We start from the raw sequence: 23,486 nt of genomic DNA on the forward strand, positions 1-23,486 counted from the left end.
GGAGGTCGTGGCATACTTCCAACACCCAATGTTCAGGGACAAAGACCCATTCCCACCTGTTTCCTATGCAACAAGAAAGGGCACTTTAAAGCGAACTGTTGGTTTAATCCTCAAAACAAAGGAAAAGCTCCACAAGCAGAGGCTAGAAAGGATGGAGAAGTAAAAGAGTTGTTGTTGGTAGCCTTGGCAGGATTGAATATGAAACAAAATGACAAAAGAACTTGGTATGTCGACTCTGGAGCAGCTACTCACGTTACAGGTGATGTAGGTAAACTCTTGACTCTTACACCTTATGTTGGAAAGAATAGCATTGTCACAGGGGATGGATCACATCATGCCATCTCACATACTGGAAATGCCATTATACACATGTCAAAGTCCTCTCTTAAACTTCCAAGTGTCATCCATGCTCCTAATATTCAAAAGAACATTGTTTCTGTCTCAAAGCTTGTTGATGATGCAAATGCTTCAGTTGAATTTACTCCCTCTTCTGTTTATGTCAAGGATCTTCGCACGAGGAGGACATTCGCTGAAGGAAAACGATGGGGCAACATGTACATCTTCCAAGAAGATCCTTCATTCATCCCAACTATTCATCCTTGAAGCCTCACCAAGTCTTTGATTCTGATTTTTTATTTAATGTTTCTGAAAGTAATAAGCCAAGACTTTGGCATAGTCGTCTTGGCCATTGTGGTCGCCATTTTATTGAAAAACTTGTCATGAATAATCTTGTTCCTAAGTCCAGTCTGAGTTCAGAAGTCGTTGATACAAAATGTCCTAGCTGTCATTTACGTAAGAGTCATGTCTTACCTTTTGCTTCCATTAATAAAAGAGCTTCAAGGCCATTTGAGGTCATTTGTTCAGATGTTTGGGGTCCTGCTCCAATTACTTCTTTTTCTGGCAGTAAATACTATCTTATTTTCGTTGATAGTTATTCACGTTATACTTGGATATTCTTTATGAAGCACAAATCAGAAGTTTTTGGATTGTTCCAGAAATTCCACTCTTTCGTTCAAAATCATTTCTCTACCAACATTCTTAATTTCCAGTGTGATGGAGGAGGTGAATTCTCCTCGAGTGATTTTGTTAATTTTCTTCAACATAATGGGATAAAGAGAAGAGTGTCTTGCCCTCATACACCTCAACAAAATGGGATTGCTGAGAGGAAGCATCGACATATTGTTGAGACTGCAATGAGCATGATGCACGAGAGCAATCTCCCTACATCATTATGGACTGAGGCCTTCCACTCCATAGTTCATGTGATAAATCGCTTGCCCATGAATATCTTAGAAAATAAGTCACCATACTTCTCTCTTTTTGGCATACAACCTGATTATCATGAATTACGTGTGTTTGGGTATGTTTGTTATGTGCACATTGATAGCTCACTCAGGCACAAGTTCCAAGATAAAGCTTTGAAATGCAGGTTTATAGGATATGCCGAAGATTACAAAGGGTACAGGTGTTATGATCCCCTGAGTAAGCGTGTCAAAATATCAAGGAATGTTATTTTCGATGAAATGAACTTTGCTGATCAGGATAATAATTCAACTATGGTGGATACTGATAACTCAAGCTCCAGCATTGAGGTATACTACCCATGGTTAAATTCAGAACTCTTCTCCAATGGTACAGTAGAATGTTCAGAAAATTGCAGTCAGAATGAGCCACATGAGTATTCAGCCAATGAGACCCAAACGGAGGAAACTGTCACATGTGACTTGCAGCCAACAAGGTATAAGGGTATTGTATACACTCGGCGAGAGAAAGAACCCTCATCCATTCCTTGTATGAACACGGATCCTTCTGGATCATCTGTTTCGCAGCAAATGGATATCAGAAGATCTTCACGGATTCGACATCCGCTTGACAGGTGGGTAAGTTATAAAAATTTTTCATTGGACTTTCAGCTATTCTTGACATCCATATGTAAAGAGGATGAGCCTCTTATGTTCTATCAAGCCGCGAGCTCTAGAAGATGGGTAGAAGCAATGAATGAAGAAATGGAGGCCTTACATGAATGTGGCATATGGGAGATTGTGCCTAGACCACTGAACAGAAATGTCGTTGGGTCAAAATGGGTGTACAAAATAAAATATAAACCAGATGGGAGCATCGAAAGGTACAAAGCTCGACTTGTAGCCAAGGGATTCACACAAGAGGAAGGCCAAGACTTTGATGAAACCTTTAGCCCTGTAGTTAAGATGGGGACCATTCGTATTGTGTTGAGTCTAGCCATTAAACATGGATGGACATTGAGCCAGCTGGATGTAAAAAATGCCTTTTTACACGGGGATTTAAAAGAAGAGGTCTACATGGAACAACCCACTGGATATGCAGAACGAGACGCCAAAAAATATGTATGCAAATTAAAGAGAGCACTCTATGGTTTGAAACAAGCTTCTCGTTCCTGGTTTGACAGTTTTTCTCTAGAAATACAACGGCATGGCTTCTCTCGGTCTCTTTTGGATCACTCATTATTTATTCACAATGAACAAGGAGTCACTACTCTTCTGTTGATATATGTTGATGACATCATCATCACAGGGAACTGTAAAAGTCACATTGAGCAGGTGAGGAAGTTATTAAATCAGAGATTTAAGATGAAAGATTTGGGAGAGCTGCGATATTTTCTTGGGGTAGAAGTTGATAACAGAAATGATACCCTTATCCTTACTCAACACAAATACACGTTGGACATTCTTGGCAGAGCAGGCATGACAGATTGTAAGCCGTTAACCACTCCAAGTGTCATTCATCAGAAATTGAGGTCACAGGAAGGGGATATATATGAAGATCCCACTAAGTATCGCAGCTTAGTGGGCATGTTGCAATACCTGACCTTTACTAGACCTGACATAGTATATTCGGTTAATCAAGTATCCCAGTTTATGCATGAACCTCGTATGTCACATATGGAGGCAGTCAAACGTATACTTCGTTACCTGAAGGGTACAGTTGGTGATGGGTTGGTATACAAGAAAAGAGAATTAGATCCAGGAGGGGGCCATGAGGGCCATGAGATCGTCACTTATGCTGATGCTGATTGGGCAGGTGATCCAGACGAACGACGATCAATATCCGGTTATTGCAGCTTCATTGGGCCAAACTTGGTATCATGGAGTAGTAGAAAACAAAAGGCTGTTGCTAGATCAAGCACCGAGGCTGAATACAGATCGATGGCCACTGCCACGGCCGAGGGCACATGGATTAGACATCTCCTGACAGAAATGGGAGAACCGATTGCTCGGTCACTATTGTTGTGTGACAATCAAAGTGCCATCAACATGCCATTCAATCCCATCCACCATAGTCGAGCAAAGCACATTGAAATAGATCAACATTTTATTAGAAAAAAGGTTGAAGACAAGGAGATTGAGCCTGTGTATGTGCCAACTGAAGAACAGGTTGCTGACATCCTCACTAAAGGCTTGACAAAGGATAGATTTTGGTTTCTGAAGAACAATTTGTTCATGGTCCAACACCATGCACAACTTGAGGGAGGGTGAAAAGAAGAAGTCATTTGTATATGTCTGACCCGATCCATTTATATAATGGATCGGGTCCAGATCCAATTAGTATAGAATGTATATTAACTCCTTTTAAAGGGTATTTTCGTACCCTAGTTTTACACACTAATTGTATTAATAGAATGAGAGGGCAGTCACGATGGACTGACCCCCTTTTCTCTTGATATCGTTTTCTCTTTCTCCCTCTCCCTCTCTCTCTTCTCTCTCTGTAGATGACAGGACCATGCAGAGAATAACGAGCGTTATTTCTCACACAATTTACCATAATCAACTTACCATTCAAGCATTTAACAAAATATCATGCGAAACAAAATAAGTATGAATGCGTAAACTAATGGTGAACAGTAAATATGCATGATTCAATGCAATTAATAACTTATTAAGTTATTTATTAGAGTTGCTTTTGCATGTATGTCCTTATTAAATGCATACAATTTTAGTTTTTACTTTTCCTTAAACCTGCAGATATTCAAAACGGGCACAAATTCGCGAAGTTCAAGTTAGGTTTCCAGTTGTAGCTTAACACACAATTTGTATTTTATTACTGAGTTCGACACTCGTTCCTCGATTGATATCAGGAATCAATATCATCTATCGGAACATTAGAAATCAACATCGAATGTCAGGATATCAGGGAAGTTAACATCCACTGACGCCACTTTCTTGGTATACCAATAACTACAACTGAGTCAAAACCATCAACCCCAGGCAAAGTGACTGAATCTCCCTAAAACCGTGGCCGGAAGATGAACCACCATATCAGGTTCAGGGGTACAATCACACACGGAGTTTGAATATCCTCACGATCCCCCATGACCGCTATCCAAGATTCCCACACTGTGAAAAGAACATCAATGGAGAGATTAATTACACTCTTTGGTCTCTTTTACCATTTTAAATAATTTCAAGTTCTGTTTTGCAAATCAACATGCAAAACCAATTTCGAGACCTGGCCTACACAAATTTACCAGTGCAATTAATTTGGAAAACCAATAATTTTCAGAAATAAATTTTGCAATGCATAAATTAAAATCAACAACATTGGAGCAACACATGCTCCTGACTCACACGGCCCGCATTGGTTCACATCTAACCACAAATGCATCTCAAAGTGATTTATGCATCTTTTTGCAAAATTTTAGTGAACATGCAATACGCACCTTGTTCCAAAACATGTTTACAATGTACATTTAAATATACAACATGAATGCACATAAAGCCAATTGCACACACATGCGAACAGATGCTTGCAACACACGTTATTATGATTAATTTCATGCATAAACATCCAAACATGCACATGATCATATTTATGCAAACATCAACATAAACTTCAAATTCATGCATATGATATGCACATTTGCAATATAGTATTTGAATGCATAAGCTTGCACAATCAAATTACATCAGATATACAACCTTGCAGTTCACATGAATGCGGGTCTGAGCATGACAACACTATTTCGAATCAACATTCAACACACTGCCAATCTGATCAGATTGCAAACATCCAACATAATCGACAGTCTGATCAGATTGCACATGCTCTACTCATCAACATTCTGATTAGATTGCTCATGCTGAAACCATGACCAATCTGATCAGATTTCATATGCAAAAACAGTGACAAACCTGATCAAATTGCACATGAGCGGAAGGTGTCAAATCTGGTCTAGATTTCACATGCGCAAAAAGTGGCAAATCTGATCAATTTGCACACCCATATCATGGTGGCAGATCTGATCAGATTACACACAAGCAACCCGGTGCATAGTTGATCAGATTGCTCCTGCACACACACACGGTGGCCGATCTGATCACGGCACCGAATCTATCATGCTGACGATTCAAATATCAGTCATCAAGAATAACATGTACACAAGACTGACAACCTATATGCAAGTATGGTCCAGTCTTCAAAATGGCATGTTGCCGAGTTGATAACTGTCAACCAACATAACATAAACTCATATTCACTGACAGCCATCGGAAATACATATTGTTAAATCTGATGATAGGCAACACATGTTAAATCTGATAACAGTTATCACAATAACATGTGATCGGATCTAACAATCAACAAAATAGTTTGAAAACTGATATGATGATAGGCCATAAAATCTCTTGTAATCAAATCTACTCATGGTTAACAAAATATTTGAAAATCAAATTTCATAACAGTCATCCGAAAAAGACCTGTACCCAAATCTGATTACATTCATCAAAATAACATAATCATATTTGATAACAGTCTTCCGAAAATGACATGTAACCAAATCTGATGACATTTATCAAGATAACATACTCAGATTTGATGATAGTCAGCCAAAGTAACATGTCAAATCAGTAGACAGTCATCAAATTACATACTCAGATTTAATGACAATGAACAAAATAACGTGCAAACAATTCTGAATAATAGCTAACAAATTAGCGTAAAACTAGACTTGATATCAGCCAACAAAACCACATATAACCAGATCTGTAAACAGCTAACACAATAGCATAAAAACCAGGTTGGCTGATCTGATCAGACTGCTCACACATAGTCATCAGCAGGTCTGATCAGACAGCTGAAACACAACATAATGGCAAACCTGATCGGGTTTGCCCATATGCTGGGATCAGCCAGACAGATCAAAACTGATCCAAACCATAGCTTTATTTATTTTCAGAACATGAACAACAAAATCGGCAAACCCAAATTGGATCAAACTGATCCCAAATAATATACATCTAGAACAATAAAATCAGCATATGCCAAAATCAACTGGGCCAATATATATATATATATATATATATATATATATATATATATATATATATATATATTCAGCATAGAAGGGTTATATACAGAAATCAACAGCATGTAATTTTTATGATATGCAAATCCAAGATTCAATCGAGGTTGAACACATGCTTAAACATGAAAAATCAATGGCATGCTCATGTCAAACCTAGAAAATCGACATAGACATGAATATTTCAGGATTTAATGCACTGGGGAAATCAAAATCTCAAGAAAATACATGTATATACATATTTTTGGATCAGATTTCCCTTTCCCATCTAAACTTACACATTAACCCGATTTAAACATGTTTCTTCCCGTAAAAACCTAGAGAGAAACCCGTATCTTTTAATGTAGCGTAGAAAGATCGGAAAAGTCGAAGGATATGAAAGAAAAACTGGTTTTTTTCCTCCCTTTCCTCTTTTTTTTTCTCTTCCTTTCTTTTATTTCTTTTCCCTCTTTCCTTCTCTCTCTCTTCCCAACGAGTTGGGTTCTCTCTCTCTAACTCTCTCCCTTTCTCTAGAAACACAAGTTTCTAGAGAGAGGGGAAAACCACCCCTTTTTATACTATATTATCCTCTTTTTTTTATTTCATTTATTTAAAGGTTATCTAGAGGGTGGCGTCCCCTCGAGAGAACTCATTTAGTTAGAGTTCTACTTTATGTATAAGATAAATCCAGAATTGATTTAATTATTTAATTTATTATATTATAAAATATTTTACAGAATGTTCTAGAGGATCTGTAAGCCTTCCTATGGGTAGAACTCTACCTTCCCAATTTAACTTTTAAATTGGTTTTAAAGTTTTAAATTGACCATATTTGGATTTTGGATCCAGATCCATATCCAAAATTATATCCAAAATTCATATGGATTCTACCTGGACCAGATCCTAGCCCGAGTCCAGATCCATATCAACTTGAATCAAATGAAGCAGATTCAGTCCGATCCAATCTAGAAAAGGCAAAAATAGAGGCGGGTCATTTTTGAAAAATATGATTTTTGGGCCAATCGTAACCCAATTTCAGAAAAACAAGTCATCAAGGTTCTCAGAATTACGAGACACATCTAACGATATACTTATCTGCTTTTTGCCTTCGAATTTTGCTTGAATTTAACCTGAATTTCGATCGATTTTTGCTCTAATTTAAAGGTTAAAAATGAAAAATTTCACAAACTTTAATTAGCTCATTTAGGTCTTGTCAGTGGGCTCTGGGCCACGCCCCGACCCAACTGACGTCACCTATATTTAATAATATTTTCCCACGATTTTATCATTTTCATCAAATACTTAGTTAAAAATTCATAATTTCCAAAATTAAAAATCATGGAAAAACACACGATATTACAGAATGTGAGAAGAAAGAGGGAATTAAAATGTAAATATGGAAAATACCTCTCCTTGAATCACCTCAATCACCATAATCACTAGAACACTTGATGGTCACTCTCAAGTCCAAGACCGCTATTGCTCTTATACCATGTAATGAAGTATGCGAAAATACAAAACAAAGTGCACACACACTATAATCATCCCAATATGGGATAATACACAGAGCACTAGGGCACTACACAAGCACAAAGTGCATACACAAGACTTTAAAGATTAAAAAAGATCAACACAACAACATAAAAAATATATCTTTTATTGCACATAAAATGCTTAGAGAAGCATTAACAAATAGGGACTAGAAGTCCCATATTTATAGGCAAACCCATGAAGTGGGAGTTCCCAAAGGAGTCATTGGGAGCTCCCAACGGTCATATTTATGACCGTTGGGAGCTTCCAACGACTCTATGGTCTCAATGACCATAGAGTCGTTACATAATTGAGACCATAGAGTCGTTACATAATGACACAAATACAAAAAAAGGGAAAAATAATGAAAATACAAAAATGACCCTAGTGGACAACAACTATTACAATGAGTGAAAAAGACAAAAATACCTCTAGTGGGTATTACTTATTACATAAGAAAATAAATAAATAAATAAATAAATATATATATATATATTTTAACAGTATCATGATACAAGTGTGTATTGTACTCGTATCAAGTGTATCGTATAGTACACCCATGTATCCTACGATACACCATGATATAGGGTGTATCGTACTATACACTTTTAGCAGAAAAGAAAGGAGGCCAAAACTCACTTTTTCGTGTTTTAGGGTTTAAAGACCTCCTTAAGATTGATTCCTTCACTTCTTTAGAAGCTATTGGAGAGGAATCCAAGAACCGTAAAGGTCTTGGAGGCGTTTTGGGGATTGATTCTTGCACAAGGGGGAGGGCTTTTGCATTTTTTCCTGGTTAATAGCATCTTTCTACCCATTATTCACTAAAAAATGTGCATTAAGGTAAACAAAATCCTTATTGTATGCTTAATTTGTGTAAGATTGAAGTTGGAGAAGGTTAAGCTTCTTCTTTTTGATGTTTATGTGCCCATAGAACTTAAAATCTAGCCTTAGGTGTGTGACTGAACCTTGATCTACCCATTTTCATTCCAAAGAACCTATTTTTGTCTTTAAACCCCAAAACTATGTTCTACATATCAAAACCATGCCCTAAGATTTCGATAGAGGGTAGAGGATCCAAACGATTTTAATATTGTACACTAGTTGACTTGGGAATGAGTTTGAAAGGAATAGTAAAGAGTGACTTTTGTGATTTTATAATACACGGTGGATTGTATAAATTTAAATGTCATATTATGAGGTATAGCAATTCTATTGTGCGATTTGTAAAAGTATCTCTAACAAGATACTAAGATCAAGACCTTAATATTCTTGATAATAAACTTGGCACACATGCACGATAGGAACACTTTAGAACACTTGTGCACAAAAGCACAACTCACAAAAAACTCACAAATGCACAACGGCATAAAACATATTGGAACCACTTTATTGAGCACTTGGGCTTTGACTCAAAGCCATGGAAAATACAAGAGGGGTGAAGCTCCTATTTATAACCTCACAAGGAGCCACATAGGGGGCTCCCAAGAGAGTCGTTGGGAGCCCCCAACGACTCTTTGGGGAGCCTCCCTATGTGGGACAAATAACAAAAAACAAAAAGGAAAAAGAAGGAAAAGAAAAAAGAATAAATAAATAAAAAAAAAGTTACAATCATATTCCAAATGAAATATGCATAAAATAGGAATTTACAGAAATACCCTTTTTGGGTAAAAGAGAAAAAAAATAAGTAAATATATTTATATATATATATATATATATATAGATGGAGATACATATACATATGTATATATGTATATGTATCTCAATAATATATATATATATATATATATATATATATATATATATATATATATATATATATATATATATATATATATATATATATATATATATATATATATATACGAGATTACAATGTTGATACATAATTTAACACCCCCCCTCAAACTTAGGGCATGATGACCGAAAGTTTGCCAAGGAGAAAGTTGAGTCGTGGTGCACATAAAGCTTTGGTGAAGAAATCTGCCAACTGATATTCTGAAGTAACATAAGGTAGATCAATGATTCCTTTTAGATAGACTTCACGAACATAATGGCAGTTCATTTCAATGTGCTTAGTCCGCTCGTGGAAAGTATGATTTTTGGCAATATAAATTGCACTCTTGTTATCACAACATAGCTTAATGGGCCCTTCAATGGTGATCCCCATGTCTTCAAACAACTGATGGATCCATACAATTTTCATGGCAGTAGTTGCCATGACATGATATTCAGCTTCAGTTGAAGATAGAGAAACTTTTTGTTGCTTCTTACATCTCCACGAGATCAATGAATCACTTAAGAACACACAAAAACCAGTGGTGTAGTGACGGTTATTTGGGTCACCTCCCCAATCAGAGTCAGTATAAACAATTAATTTTAAATCAGAAGAAGATAACAGAAAAACTCCCTTATTTAGAGTACCCTTTAGGTATCTTACGACTCGTAAGACGGCACTCATGTGAACAAAAGTTGGTGCATGCTGAAACTGACTTGCCGTATGAACTGCACGCGAGATATCTGGTCTGGTAATACTCAAGTACATAAACGATCCTACAAGCTGTCTGTAGGAAGTAGGATCGAAGAGAAGAACACCATCATCAATCTTCAGTTTAGCTCCTACTATAGTAGGAGTTTCACAAACCTTATCATTTGTAATACCTGACCTGTCAATAATCTCAGATGCAAGCTTAGTTTGAGACAAAAAATACCCTCTATGAGAGTATGCTACTTCAATACCCATCATTTAAAATTGATTTTATGCTTTTAATCCCTTTAGAATCGCTTCCGGTTATAAACATGTCATCCACATATAAAAGTAAAATAATAATCCCTGCATTGGATTTTCTAACAAACAAAGCATTATCAGTAAAATAGGTTGAAAAACCATTTTCTATCATTACGGAATTAAACCTATCATACCAAGCCTTGGGGGCTTGTTTCAAACCATAAAGTGCTTTTCGAAGACGAAGCACCTTTCCTTTAGGAGACACCATTTCAGGAGGAGCATCCATATACACTTCTTCATTTAGATCTCCGTTTAGAAATGCATTCTTAACATCCATTTGATAGATGTTCCACTTGTTGATTGAGACAACAATTATAAGACATCGGACAATGACCATTCGAGCTACCAGGGCATATTTTTGGGCACTGGTTGCACAACCAAATGATGAAGAACCGTATGACTCACAACAATATGACATATTCATGTTTAGTTGATCAGATTGCTTAAATGCGGTTTTTTACGATTCGATAGGTATCTTATTTTGAGTTCAGTTGATACGGGTTGCGATACGCTTTTTACAACCTTCAAGTGAATAACATGCGCTTTTTAACCATATTTCACACTTTTCTACCAGATTTGTAAATATTAGTGGAAACACCCATATATGGGAGGAGAGCTATTAGACTGTAGTGGCCTAAATGTTAACTTGTTGATCTCCATTATTTGAGTTGATATCTGCATTGGAGGATTAACATGTCGAATAAAATATTGTTGATTTGGCTCTTTCTATTGCCCTTTCTACAATTTATATACAGCTTTACATCCACTGCAGCATCTTCTGCTCATGTCTGTATGTTCTATTAATAAAGTAAGAGTCCTGTACAACTGTTGTACTCTAGTTTGAAGGTCCAAAAACTATTTGGATGATAGACCATCATCTAGCTTAGCCTGGGTGGAGTAGGCAAACCAACCATTTGCCTGTGATAAATCTGCCTTTTTTGCCAATCTAACCATTTTCTTGAGTCTCTGACCAATTTTAAATCCATAGACCTGTTATTTTCAGGTATTTCAAGTTCTTGATCCACCATTTCAGGAAGCATCACCATCTTAACCTTCATATTGATAAGAGTTGAACACTTATTTTAAGGGTGCCACCTAGACTAAAATCTGTTGTGGATCACTTCGGAGTAGGTATCTTACATAATAGAGTGGAGCCATATTTGAATTGATTGGTTGAACATTTACTGCCATTTATTTTGTTGACGAGATTAAATTGATCAACTTGTGAAGATTTTCTTCCTGTTGATGTTTGAGGTACATTTTCTAACACGTCCATATTTCTGAACAATCATTGCAGCTTTGCAATGAAGCCTTTCAACACTCTTTTTAAATTTTGGTAACAGAAGTTTGATTGGCGATATTGAATAAGTCTCCTAGTTGTCTTATGGGTCACTTTGGACTGCACAGGAACTGTGTACCACATGATAATGATAGATTTAGATTGATTGATTTAGTATTTCTTTCATTTAGTCTTGATGATAAAATTAAGTTGATCAATCTTTCTGAAACTCTTCTTTTGGCTGACATTTCATGTGTTTTGTGATACACAAAACTCAGTCTTGATTGTCCAGGCTTTGCATTGAAGTGTGTTGATTTCTCTAGAAATGTTCAAATTTTATATAACTTTGTACAGCAGTATATGTTTTCTTAACGAGTTAATCCTTGCAGAAAAATTGTACTTGCAACAAATATTGCAGAAAGCAGTATCACAATCGATGATGTTGTATATGTAATAGACTGTGGAAAAGCGAAGGAGACCAGCTATGATGCTTTGAACAAGCTAGCATGTTTGCTGCCATCATGGATATCAAAGGCATCAGCTCATCAGGTAACCAATTTTGATAATGTAGCTATCCTCTGAAACATGTCCATGGATGGCCAATCCAAGATTGATTCTGATGCTATGGCGGTGAAACAAAAATATGCAGAGGCGTGGACGTGCAGGGCGTGTTCAGCCTGGAGTTTGCTTTCGGTTGTATCCAAAGTTGATCCATGATGCAATGCCTGAATATCAGCTTCCAGAGATTCTTCGGACACCACTACAAGAATTATGCTTACACATTAAAAGCTTGCAACTTGGACGCATTGCCTCATTCTTAGCCAAGGCCCTTCAGCCACCTGATGCTTTGTCTGTACAAAATGCCGTTGACCTTCTGAAGACCATAGGGGCTCTTGATGATATGGAAGAGCTCACGTCTCTTGGTATGTGGAATTTGAGCTTTGCAGTAACTAAACTGATTTTTTCCCACGTGTCATTTTGCTTGTTTGTGTAAATTTTTCTTTGCTCTGGCTTGCAGGACGCCATCTTTGCACTTTACCTTTGGACCCAAATATTGGAAAGATGCTACTTTTTGGGTCTATCTTTCAGTGTTTGGAACCTGCACTAACTATTGCTGCTGGTCTGGCACATCGTGATCCATTTGTCCTTCCAATCAATAGAAAAGAACAAGCAGATGAGGCAAAAAGATCCTTTGCTGGTGATTCTTACAGGTTCTTGCTGCATTTTTAACCTCCCTTGAGTTTGGAAAGGGTATCATCAACATGTTATATTTTCATTGAAAGAAAAGTATCTTTGCTACAAAAAAGGGGAATTGCTTGAATTACACTATGCCTGATTTTTTCGATTTATAACCCGAAGAAACTACACCTGGCACAAAGACCTGGTCGAGCTAGCTCAGCTTACCATACCTACGGTTGTCGTGTCGGTTGCATAAAACTCCGAGGTTAGGACCCCTGCCCCCGGGGCCCATGCCGGGCATCGGCTTGCACAGAAGGGCGATACCCATGGGTATTGAACCTTGACTACACTTCTAGCGGCCAAGGCCCCATCCCACTATGCCAACCCCCCTTCTGCTACACTATGCCTGATTTTGTTACATTTGTTTTACACCATAATTAGTAGGGATGCAAACATTTATGTTTACTGCAGTATAAGCTTGATTAGGAAGAATGATGCAACATATGAAGCATATTTGGAATGTCATGTATCAGAACTGATCTATTCCAATGCTAAAGAGTAATGAAATAAAACTGGTATTTCTGTTTGTCCTTTCTTAAAAATGGACTGGGATCTTACAGTTGGTGCTTCTGATAGTTGCATTTAGCTTCCTAAAATGTCAAAACCTTTCTCAGGGGTATTAAAAGCGCCCAACATAAATGCATTTGCAATCTTTACGCAGTGATCACATTGCACTGCTCAAAGCATTCGAGGCTTGGCAACATGCTAAACGCAATGGCAGAGCACGGGACTTCTGTTGGGAAAATTTTTTATCTCCTATAACAATGCAGATGATAGAGGACATGAGAAACCAGTTCTGTGATCTACTGTCTGATATAGGATTTGTTGATAAGACACGAGGAATGAAGGTATGTTCTTTTTTATGCAATATATCCTCCCCTTAGATGTTCCATTTTTCCAAAAGCATGGAAGTTGTGGAAATCCCTAGCTTAAGCTTTTGTTAGCTGTGTCCGTTCTGACTATTTTATTGTTTAATTGAGGAAATTTTGTTGCGTTACAGCGTTGGGCCATCCTACATGGTGAATTACAAAATTTTACTGTAAATTCTTAATCGTGCATTTGAATACATTATCATGCAAGGCTTTCTTGTTGCTTGGAGACCATCATATTCTAGAAATATTGTTGTAGGTCAACTCACTTTGCTTCAACATCAAATTATGAATTCCATCAGCTTAATCATTCAAATAGTTTCATTAACTTTAGATAAAAGCAAGAAACAATGTGTGTTGTGCCTGTGCCTGTGTGCACGCATGCACATATGCATGCATATCTTGAGGATTGACCAAAATTCAATTCTCAGCTCCCGGAGTACTTTCCCAATTTGAACACTGTAATCAACACAAGAGCTATGTCAATGGACACAAACATGATACAAATTCGTGGCACAAATTTGAGTGTTCCGAAATTTATGTCAACTAGCTAATTAAACAAGGTACCAATTATTAATTTAAAAACCTTCGAGAGTTTTGAAAATTTGGAAGAGGGAGTGAGGGGCTTTTTAAGAATTTAAGAAAACTAAGGGGTTCTCAAGATAAGAGAGGGGAGGAGGGGGCTGGTTGGGCGGGGGGAGGTGGTGTGGTGTGTGAAGGGGAACAAGAGTAATAATAAACTTCTAATACATTAGAAAATTAAACTAAACAAATGAGTTTTAGGATATGTCCATTACCTTGACTGAAATTGGACATGACTTTGGCCATGGCGAGGCATACATTTTGTCAAACACAGTGTCTTGTCCTGTCATCAAGGACACACTATAAAACATGGGGGGTAGGTGGGGTGGTGAGTAATAATAAACTTCTAATACATTAGAAAATTAAACTAAACAAATGAGTTTTAGGACGTGCCCCTTACCTTGACTGAATTGGACATGACTTTGGCTGTGTCGAGTCATACATTTTGTCGAACGCAGTGTCTTGTCCTGTCATCGAGGACATACACTATAAAACATGTGCCCCTGTGACAGCTTAAAAGATTTTGCTGCTGTGCACGTTTAACCAGTTCTTCTTGCTGAATATATATTGGCTTTTACAGGCATACAATCTTTATAGTACAGATGTTGAGATGATATGTGCCATCCTCTGTGCTGGGCTTTATCCCAATGTGCTGCAGTGCAAACGAAGAGGGAAAAGAACAGCATTTTATAGTAAAGATGTTGGGAAAGTGGATATCCATCCTTCATCTGTCAATGCTGGGGTCCATCTCTTCCCATTACCATACATGGTTTACAGTGACAAGGTGAAGACTACTAGCATATATGTGAGGGACTCAACTAATATATCCGACTACTCCCTTCTGATGTTTGGAGGGAATCTCATGCCAAGCCGAAGTGGGGAAGGCATTGAAATGCTTGGAGGCTACCTTCATTTCTCTGCTTCCAGGAGTGCATTACAATTGATACAGGTAATTGTGACCAAAAGTTCCTTTCTTTCTTTTGCTTCATTTCTATGTGCACTAGAAGAGCCAACTTGGTCTGTGCCTTTATCACAGAAATTGAGAGGCGAACTTGATGGACTTCTTCAAAGGAAGATTGAGGAACCTGAGCTAGACATCACTGCAGAAGGTAAGGGGGTTGTAGCAGCTGTCGTCGAGTTATTGCATAGCCAAAATGTCCAAGACACCTCCAGCTATAGGGGTCACTGAAATCATGTGCTTTCCATCCGTGGTTCTTGATCCTGTGTAGTCTAGCTTCCTACTCAATTTGATCTCTCATCTTGTTTGGCTATCAGCTGCTCTTGGTTGTGCTGGAGCTATCCGGCTTACCTTCCATTTAATTTTATGCAAGCATCTTCATAAGTACTTGACATCGGTTGATAAGTTTATGGTGGAGCTAAGTAAATTATCAATTTTTAGTAGGCAGTAATGCTTTACGCACTCTTTTGTAGGCGTGTTATTATTTGTATAATACGGTCAATAATACAGTTCCAGTTCCACATAATTTAACCTTATGAAGGAAGAATTTTGGCAGGTATCCATTATTTTAATATTTACGGTTGGCTGTAAGGTTTCATCTCAAAGTGATATTGTTTCTTGGACCTTTGGTCCTCTGCTGCTTTCAGTTAACAAGTGTTGTCAGGTCTTATGGAGTGGATGATGATGTTCTTGACATCAAATTATTGGGTTTGGCTTTATTTAAACACCCAATGTTGACTTTAGATAACTCGTTTGCAGTACCTTAAATTACATCAATTTTGGAAACACTGTCAGCTAGGTGAGAGCTTGTATCCATTCTATAAAATTCCCCACATCCTTGTTCAATCTGATGAATCGTGCTTTTCTATTAAGCTTTATGGTCATCAGCTTCAGAAACTTTAAACTTAAAATCCTCTAATAAGCAGCCAACTAGTTTTGAAACCAAAATAATGGAGATGCGTTTCTTGTGGGGATGTCTTAAATGGTCGGGCCTAGCGGTCAAATCTCACACACAAGCACGCGTGCACACACACATGCAGACACCCCCACTCACAATGTCTTAACGATCATGCAATCAGTTATACCTGTAAAATGCATATTCTCGGTATCGAAATCATACGTAGCGTTTAAGAATTTCTTGGTAATTCCATCACACAAGTTTTAAAAGAGAGATAAAGGCATCAAATGGCTTGTAGCAAACATTGATGTCATCGTGGAAGGGGCTTCAGACAATATCTATGGCATAATTGTATCCAATGTCTTTTTTTCGAGAATGGTAATCGTATCCAATGAATTTTGTTAAGAAAATTATTTGGAAATATCTGTATTGGTAAAATATGAAAACTGATCTATGTAGAAGGCGAGAAAAATGTATTGGAATAAAAGGACCTTTTTAATCTCATCTTCTGCTTGATATTTCAGATTACAAAAAGCTGGCGCAATTTCTTTGAAGAAATTGTCAAACTATTAGGGAGATGGTGTTGCAAGGGGTGCAACTGCCTGACCCTATGTCCTGAACCGATTGTACTCGACCTGAATCGATATTTGTGGACCAAAATATAGACCCATAGTGAAAATGGGTCAGGTCTTGGGTATTGTAAATGAAGATCCAAAGCTGAACGGACTCAACCCGATTATGTACTCAGACCCAAATGGTTATCTATTTTTGAAAACCAAACTGACCGGAACATGATCCGATTATGTAACCAAACACACTTTGTACCCGAACTGATTATACACCCGAACCAGAGCCGACCCATACCTGAATCGACCCATGCCTGAACCAGCTTCATACCTGATCCATCTAAAAGTTTTTAATTGGTAAATATTATATATTCAATTAAACATTTAAAGATGTAGATAAATTTAGAATTAATATGCATTGCATTTTAGTAATCTAAACTTTAATTCATTTTTGCATATACTTCCTATTGCCCTTTTGTCATGGAAATTGTCATATTGAAATCAATCCTAGAATAATACTCTAGAACTCATTGAATTTGATACATTTTGACTATGATATATCATTGACTTTTTTGTTTCAACTTAAAATGTTTGATTGACATGGATATATTATTCTTTTTATATTCAGATTTTGACATTTTTAAATGGTTATTAAGCTTCTATTTTCTCAGTGTATAATTTTTTTTAATAAACAGTTGATTCCATTAATTTACATTTTTTTATTGATGGATAGTTAGGTCCAGAACACCGATCATATCAAGACCCAAACTGAAACCTGAACCCATTAACCTACATTTTTCAGTCATACCCAGGCCTGAATTCAACCCGATTAAAAAAAGGGTATACTAAAGACTCGACCCGGTTATACTTGACCTGATGTACACCCAAACCTGTTAACCCATATATGGGTCCACAGTTTTTAGCTGTACCCGAATCCAAATGAGATTGGGTCGGGTTTGGGTCTTACTTTTAGATCCGATTCAGAATCATGTCTGATAAGACCGGATCCGAACCCTTCCTGGTTACACCCCTAGGTGTTGCACCCGTAAATTTAACTCATATTTTCAGATTTTAACCGTGAACATTTTTTTTTTCTTTGAAAGAAGATTTTAACCATGAATCAACCGTTATAATTACTAAATTGCCGTACCTTGGGAACTTTGGAGCATGACGAGTACCATCAGTGTGAAAACATCCGTGGGTTTCAGTACAGGATCCTGTTTCAGGCAAAAAATAAAAAAGCATCGAAACACTATCTTATATCATAATCATTCCATTTTGTGCCATCACTCTATATTTGTAATCGTATCTAATAATTCAATGCAAATACTTGATTATGTAGCTCGAGAGAAAGTTGTTACACTAGCAAAACCGAACTGAATTTATTTACACGAATGAATCATATTACACAAAAAAAAGATGAATGAATTTAAAAATGTGCACAACATGCCTCTACCAACAACTATCTGCAACAACTGTTCTCTTTGTACAACACGCCTAGTACAATATCTTTCTGCACGTTCTTGTTGTTATGCATCCTTGTGCGTGCACATGCAGTCAGGGACAGGGTAAGCAATCACATCCCTCCCTTTCTTGTCTGTCCTGAACATGGGGTCTCCCATAGAGTCTGCATGCATCATCTTTATTGCATTGTTCACCTCTTCCTCATCCATGGTGCTAGTGTAATTGCTCATGAAGAACTGTATGAGACCTCTCTTGTTGGGTGTGATGTGTTTTGGATGCCCCAAGTACGCCCGGTGACCCTGTTTGCATCAACAGTGACAAGCATGAAGTTCAGCAACAGAAACTAAAGTGAGCCACCTTGCTGCACCTGATGCAGACTTGAATTTTTCTCGAGTCTCATTCTGCCGATACTCATTGGGGAACATGCAGAAATGGAATCTGAAGTAGAGCAATTATGATATCTTGAATGGACCTAATCAAAATGGAGTGCCAAGAAACACACTTCTCAAGTGTAAAACTTTTGTGCTCATCAGTTTGTTTACCTGCACTGCTCGAGCCATGTTACCGCCATGGTTAGCCATGAAGACTTGGCTCTTTAGGCACACAATGTAATCTAATGCTGCAAGCACCGACGCTTGATGCTTGAATCGTTCGAGCTCGTCGCCCGTTGCCAGGCTTTCCTTGTTGTACATGTTGGGAAATTCCGAACGAAGCGGTCGGAGCGCCTCATCGCCTCCAAAAGGTTCTCCCCCAGCAAGATAGATCCGAGTCTTTGACGATGCACCAAGAGCCTTTAGCAGCCTGCAAAATGGGATAGAGGTACCATGAATTGTTTGCTCATTGACATGTTCTTCATCTGATTGCCTTCTCCACACATGAACAAACAGTCAATGAATCCGATTTTATCCCACCCAGTTCGATCGATGGCATTTAGCTGCATATCCGATTATAATCGGATGTGGATGTGGCTTTGAGTTTTTGCTACCGAATCCGACAGACATTCAAATTTGACGAACGTCGGAATCCGTTTACATGTAGAAAATCGGTTCTGGTGTGCTTTTCACAATCCGAATCCATTTAGCCAAAACCAAGTCATTTTTTATACGGATCTGTATTATTTTTGCCAAACCCAAAATGTCTCATTTGGATCAAAATGGTATACGCCTTCAGATCCGACCCATTGACAGTCATATAGATGTTAGTTTGGGGGGGGGGGGGGGGGGATCAAACTACGTACTTTGCGATCTCCATGGATTTGAGGGGACAAAGGCCAGCAAGATAGCGGTCATGTGCAGGCATGTTGGTGCGGTCGGTGAGAAGGTGAGGGTGAGCTGCCCGCTGCTTGTCAATAGACCCATCTGCCTCAGCACCTAACCCCGGCAGGCAACCTGTTCGAACCCACACGTCTTTCTCTAGCCTCAGGTGAAGGGCCAGATATGGACCCTTCCTTTCCATCCGTGCAGCCAGTTGGTTGCCCAGATTCCAGATGACTGGCCTGAATTGCAATGCATGGAATGCCACCTGAAATCTATGAACATTAATTGGTGTGTTTCATTTGAGAGAGAGAGAGAGAGAGAGAGAGAGAGAGAGAGAGAGAGAGAGAGAGAGAGAGAGAGAGAACCTTGCACCGAAGTTTTTGGAGGTCAGAACTGAGATCCTTTGAGAGCCTTGAATCGAGCCCACGAAGAAGGAGCACACCATTCCCTTGGATCTGTTAGATTACCCAAATTGGTCAAATATGAGAGAGAGTCTCAGTCTAATGAGGGTAAAATGGGTAAATAAATGCATATTTAATGAGGGGATAGTTTTCAACTTATAAGCTATTAACTTATGTCACAAAGGGACAGGTTCAACAGGACACGTGGCTAGAGTTCGCAATGAAAACCTTTTAAAAAAATAGGATACGAGGACATAGAAGTTTTTAATCAATGAATATCTAATGTTTTTTTTTTGTTTTAATGTATAAAATACACTTTTTTTTTATCAAAAAGCATTAGAAAGTATTAAAACAGATTCCTAATTTTCAGAGTTGTCTCAGCGTGTCCGACTTGTGTCATCTATAATTCAATCTTCAAAAATGGCGTGTCACTGTGATATTGCTATCAATTATGGCTAAAAAAGAAAATAGTTAGCAGGGGCATGAATTCGAATAAACTAACATAAAAATAGGTACGCTTTTGAATTAAAATTACTTTTAGGCATGAAAGTTTCTCTTGAAAACAAGGTAAAATTCATTAAAAAAGAATAAAAGTGTGGCAAGTTAAGTATGGAACTCAATTAGTTATAAAAAAAAGTATGAATTTTAATTAATGAAAAAAAAACAGGTAATTTTTTCCTAGATAACCTTCGAATGATTGACACCAAACAGAAAAAATCAAAACGTTCACATCGCAATCCTTTTCAGGTGGACCCCACGACGAATTGTCTTAAATCCAGAGAGAGAGAGAGGTGCATGCATGCTCACCCTTGCTTGAAAGCGACTTCGAATCCACTCGTCGTCTACGTTGAACTCTTCGATGGAGACCCCGATCGGACGCGTTCTCAAATATCTGGACGGCAGAGATGAAACCACGTGGACATCCTCCTTGAGAGTCTCCTTGAATCGCACTTCGTCGAAAATGTCAGAAAATTCGCTGAACTAAACAAACACCATTTTTTAAACAAGCAAGAATTGTATTACTAACGCTTTTAAACAACATGCTATTTTATTTATTTCTTTTTTTAATATAACGTGTTCCTCTTTGATTTCTTAATTACGTCAAGTTAAATGGTAAAGACGATATTTTGCCAAAATGTAGGACGTTAAATTCCTTATAAAGCTAGATTCTGGCCAGGTTGGAGTGAGTTGGATCTGACCCAATATTCCATGTTCAAAGTTTTGAGTCATGACTTGAGTTGAGCCCCAAGTTGGTTTGTTGAGTCAAGTTAGTCCAAGTTGGTAATTTGAGCCGAGAAGTAGCAAGTCAAGTAGCTAGTCAAGTCATTTAGATGACCACAGTCTGGAATTGGAAAGGATTTGCACTGTGGTCCATATGGTGAACTATTGCTAGATCGACATCCAGTTGGCTAAGTCCGAGTCAAGTCTTTTCCAACTGGGACCCACATCGAGTGATGCAGTGTGTCCATGAGAGAGAGAGAGAGAGAGAGAGAGAGAGAGAGAGAGAGAGAGAGAGAGATGTCCTAGTCTTTCAAGTTTAAAATAAACAATTTAACAGTACATAAATTTGGCGACTGTAAATTGAAAACTTTTCATTTTCACGTTTAGAAAACATAAATTATATTAAAACGAAATAATGAAAAATATAAAGGAAAAACAACCGAAAATTTCAGAAAATCTGCACCCCCATTAACCCATCAAAAAATTTGAACACAAAAGAAAAGCGAAAAATAGCAGACCGTATTACAAAAGCGAATCCTGTTTTGACTTAAAAACAAATAAACACAAATATCTCAAACTGCGGTAACGAATTAAATCCTATTCTAGCGGTACGTCCAACTGAATGCATCTGGACGGCTATGATCATACCTAGGGACGGCCGAGAATATGGACGGCGAGGATGCATTCGGTTGGACGGCTGGGATCGGCACATGATGTGCAGCATGATGTCATATGATACAATCATTTTTTCAGAAACGAAAAGTTCTTATCGAAGAAAACTTCAAAAACGCGATATTTTCAATATAACGCGATCAATTTTACCACCAGGATTGCACCACCTGCCTCACCTCTCATCGCCCCAGACGGAATTGACCTGAAGGATTGGAACGACGAGCGCTGCTTCGAGAATCCTAGCGATGACAACGGCGTCCACGATCTGATTCCTCTGCTGGTTCAGCCCTCCCGCCACCACCACCATCAGAAACCTCCTCCTCCCCCTCCTCCTCGTGTTCATCATCGACTCCCCACCACCACCAACCACCATCATCCTCTCAGACGACCTCCTATATTCCTCGCTAAAATTCAAGCAGGGTCTGAACCCCAACCCATCTGGCTGCTTCCAAAACTCACCACCTTCTTCTTCTTGCTCTTCTTTTTCTTCCTTTACTACCACCACCTCCTGCCTTCTCTTGAACTTTTCGGCTTCTATGTGGCTCGAAAGAAGGTGATTAATCCCACCTCTGCTGCATGGAAGGTCAGATGGGTACAGAGGAATGGAGCGGAGCAGGACTGTGGAGCTCATGTAGATGGCTAGCAGCAGCAGCAAGAGTCTGACTGTTGATGGTTTGAGGAAGGCAGGCCAGCGTTTCTCCTTGGTGGGTTTGCTGTGAAACGTGAGGTGCTGGAGATGGTAGCCATTAGAGTTGTTTGGATGATGGTGCTCTTTGATGGTCATGGTTTTTTGTATGAGAGAGAGAGAGAGAGAGAGAGAGAGAGAGAGAGAGAGAGAGAGAGAGAGAGAGAGAGAGAGAGAGAGAGAGAGAGACGATTGGTGGCTAGCGGCCCTCTCTGGAGTGGATGTAAGAATTCTGAGAAGACATTCACGACACGCCACAACAGCTCACCACACAAGAGCCTATTTAAGAGAGAGAGAGAGATCAGTTTGGTGCTAACATGGAATTCAAAAGGGGAGTCCCTGACCCAATTTTCCTTGGAAGAAAGAAACGATGGAATTAAAACAATGGGGCCTTGCTTGACTGGGCTTGGTGAACAAAAGGGGTGAGTGTTGTCAAAAGAGCTGCATTAGTTGTAGGGGTTCAGTTTAGGTGGGCACGGGCAGGTTCTGACAAAGCCCGTGCTTTAAATGCACTGACATCTACAAGCAAACTCGGCCCCAAAGTCATTCCTATTTTCTTGTGTCTAGGTTTCTTCTATTATTATTATTTAATATGCAAAACCAAATTAAAAATTGCTTCTTTTATTTGACAAAGTCAACGATTGGATTTTCCTTGGAGAAAGAATTGTTGAGAATTTATATTAAAAATTTGTAGCTGGTTTCCAACCATAGGGCTGGTAAATGAACCGAGCAGCTGGTGACTCGGCTGGTCAGAAACTCGTTTGTGAT

General features: G+C 38.3%; 2 protein-coding genes across 3 annotated transcripts in view; one reads left to right on the forward strand and one right to left on the reverse strand.

The window, feature by feature from the left end:
- Positions 1 to 16,079, forward strand: part of LOC149838470 (RNA helicase family protein) — a 63,190-nt gene extending 47,111 nt beyond the window's left edge. For both annotated transcript variants that reach the window (XM_090006608.1, XM_090006609.1), the window contains 6 exons: positions 12,297 to 12,456; positions 12,557 to 12,830; positions 12,926 to 13,118; positions 13,808 to 13,994; positions 15,178 to 15,546; positions 15,634 to 16,079. In XM_090006608.1, coding sequence (XP_089862734.1) covers positions 12,297 to 12,456; positions 12,557 to 12,830; positions 12,926 to 13,118; positions 13,808 to 13,994; positions 15,178 to 15,546; positions 15,634 to 15,786 — 1,336 coding nt within the window. In that variant the 3' untranslated portion in view covers positions 15,787 to 16,079. The remainder of the gene's footprint in view (positions 1 to 12,296; positions 12,457 to 12,556; positions 12,831 to 12,925; positions 13,119 to 13,807; positions 13,995 to 15,177; positions 15,547 to 15,633) is intronic.
- A 2,248-nt stretch (positions 16,080 to 18,327) lies between these two features.
- Positions 18,328 to 22,963, reverse strand: LOC149838471 (O-fucosyltransferase 20-like). Its single transcript, XM_090006607.1, has 6 exons — positions 22,210 to 22,963; positions 20,948 to 21,116; positions 20,105 to 20,194; positions 19,721 to 20,004; positions 19,026 to 19,284; positions 18,328 to 18,782 (listed from the first exon to the last, which is right to left on the reverse strand). The coding sequence occupies exons 1-6, from the start codon at positions 22,815 to 22,817 to the stop codon at positions 18,549 to 18,551; spliced, it is 1,644 nt and encodes a 547-aa protein (XP_089862733.1). The 5' UTR covers positions 22,818 to 22,963; the 3' UTR covers positions 18,328 to 18,548.
- Between the last annotated feature and the right edge of the window lie 523 nt (positions 22,964 to 23,486).

This window comes from Nuphar pumila, chromosome 5 (assembly GCF_984573655.1).
Source record: "Nuphar pumila chromosome 5, dmNupPumi1.hap1.1, whole genome shotgun sequence".
In the NCBI taxonomy this organism is placed as follows: domain Eukaryota; kingdom Viridiplantae; phylum Streptophyta; class Magnoliopsida; order Nymphaeales; family Nymphaeaceae; genus Nuphar; species Nuphar pumila.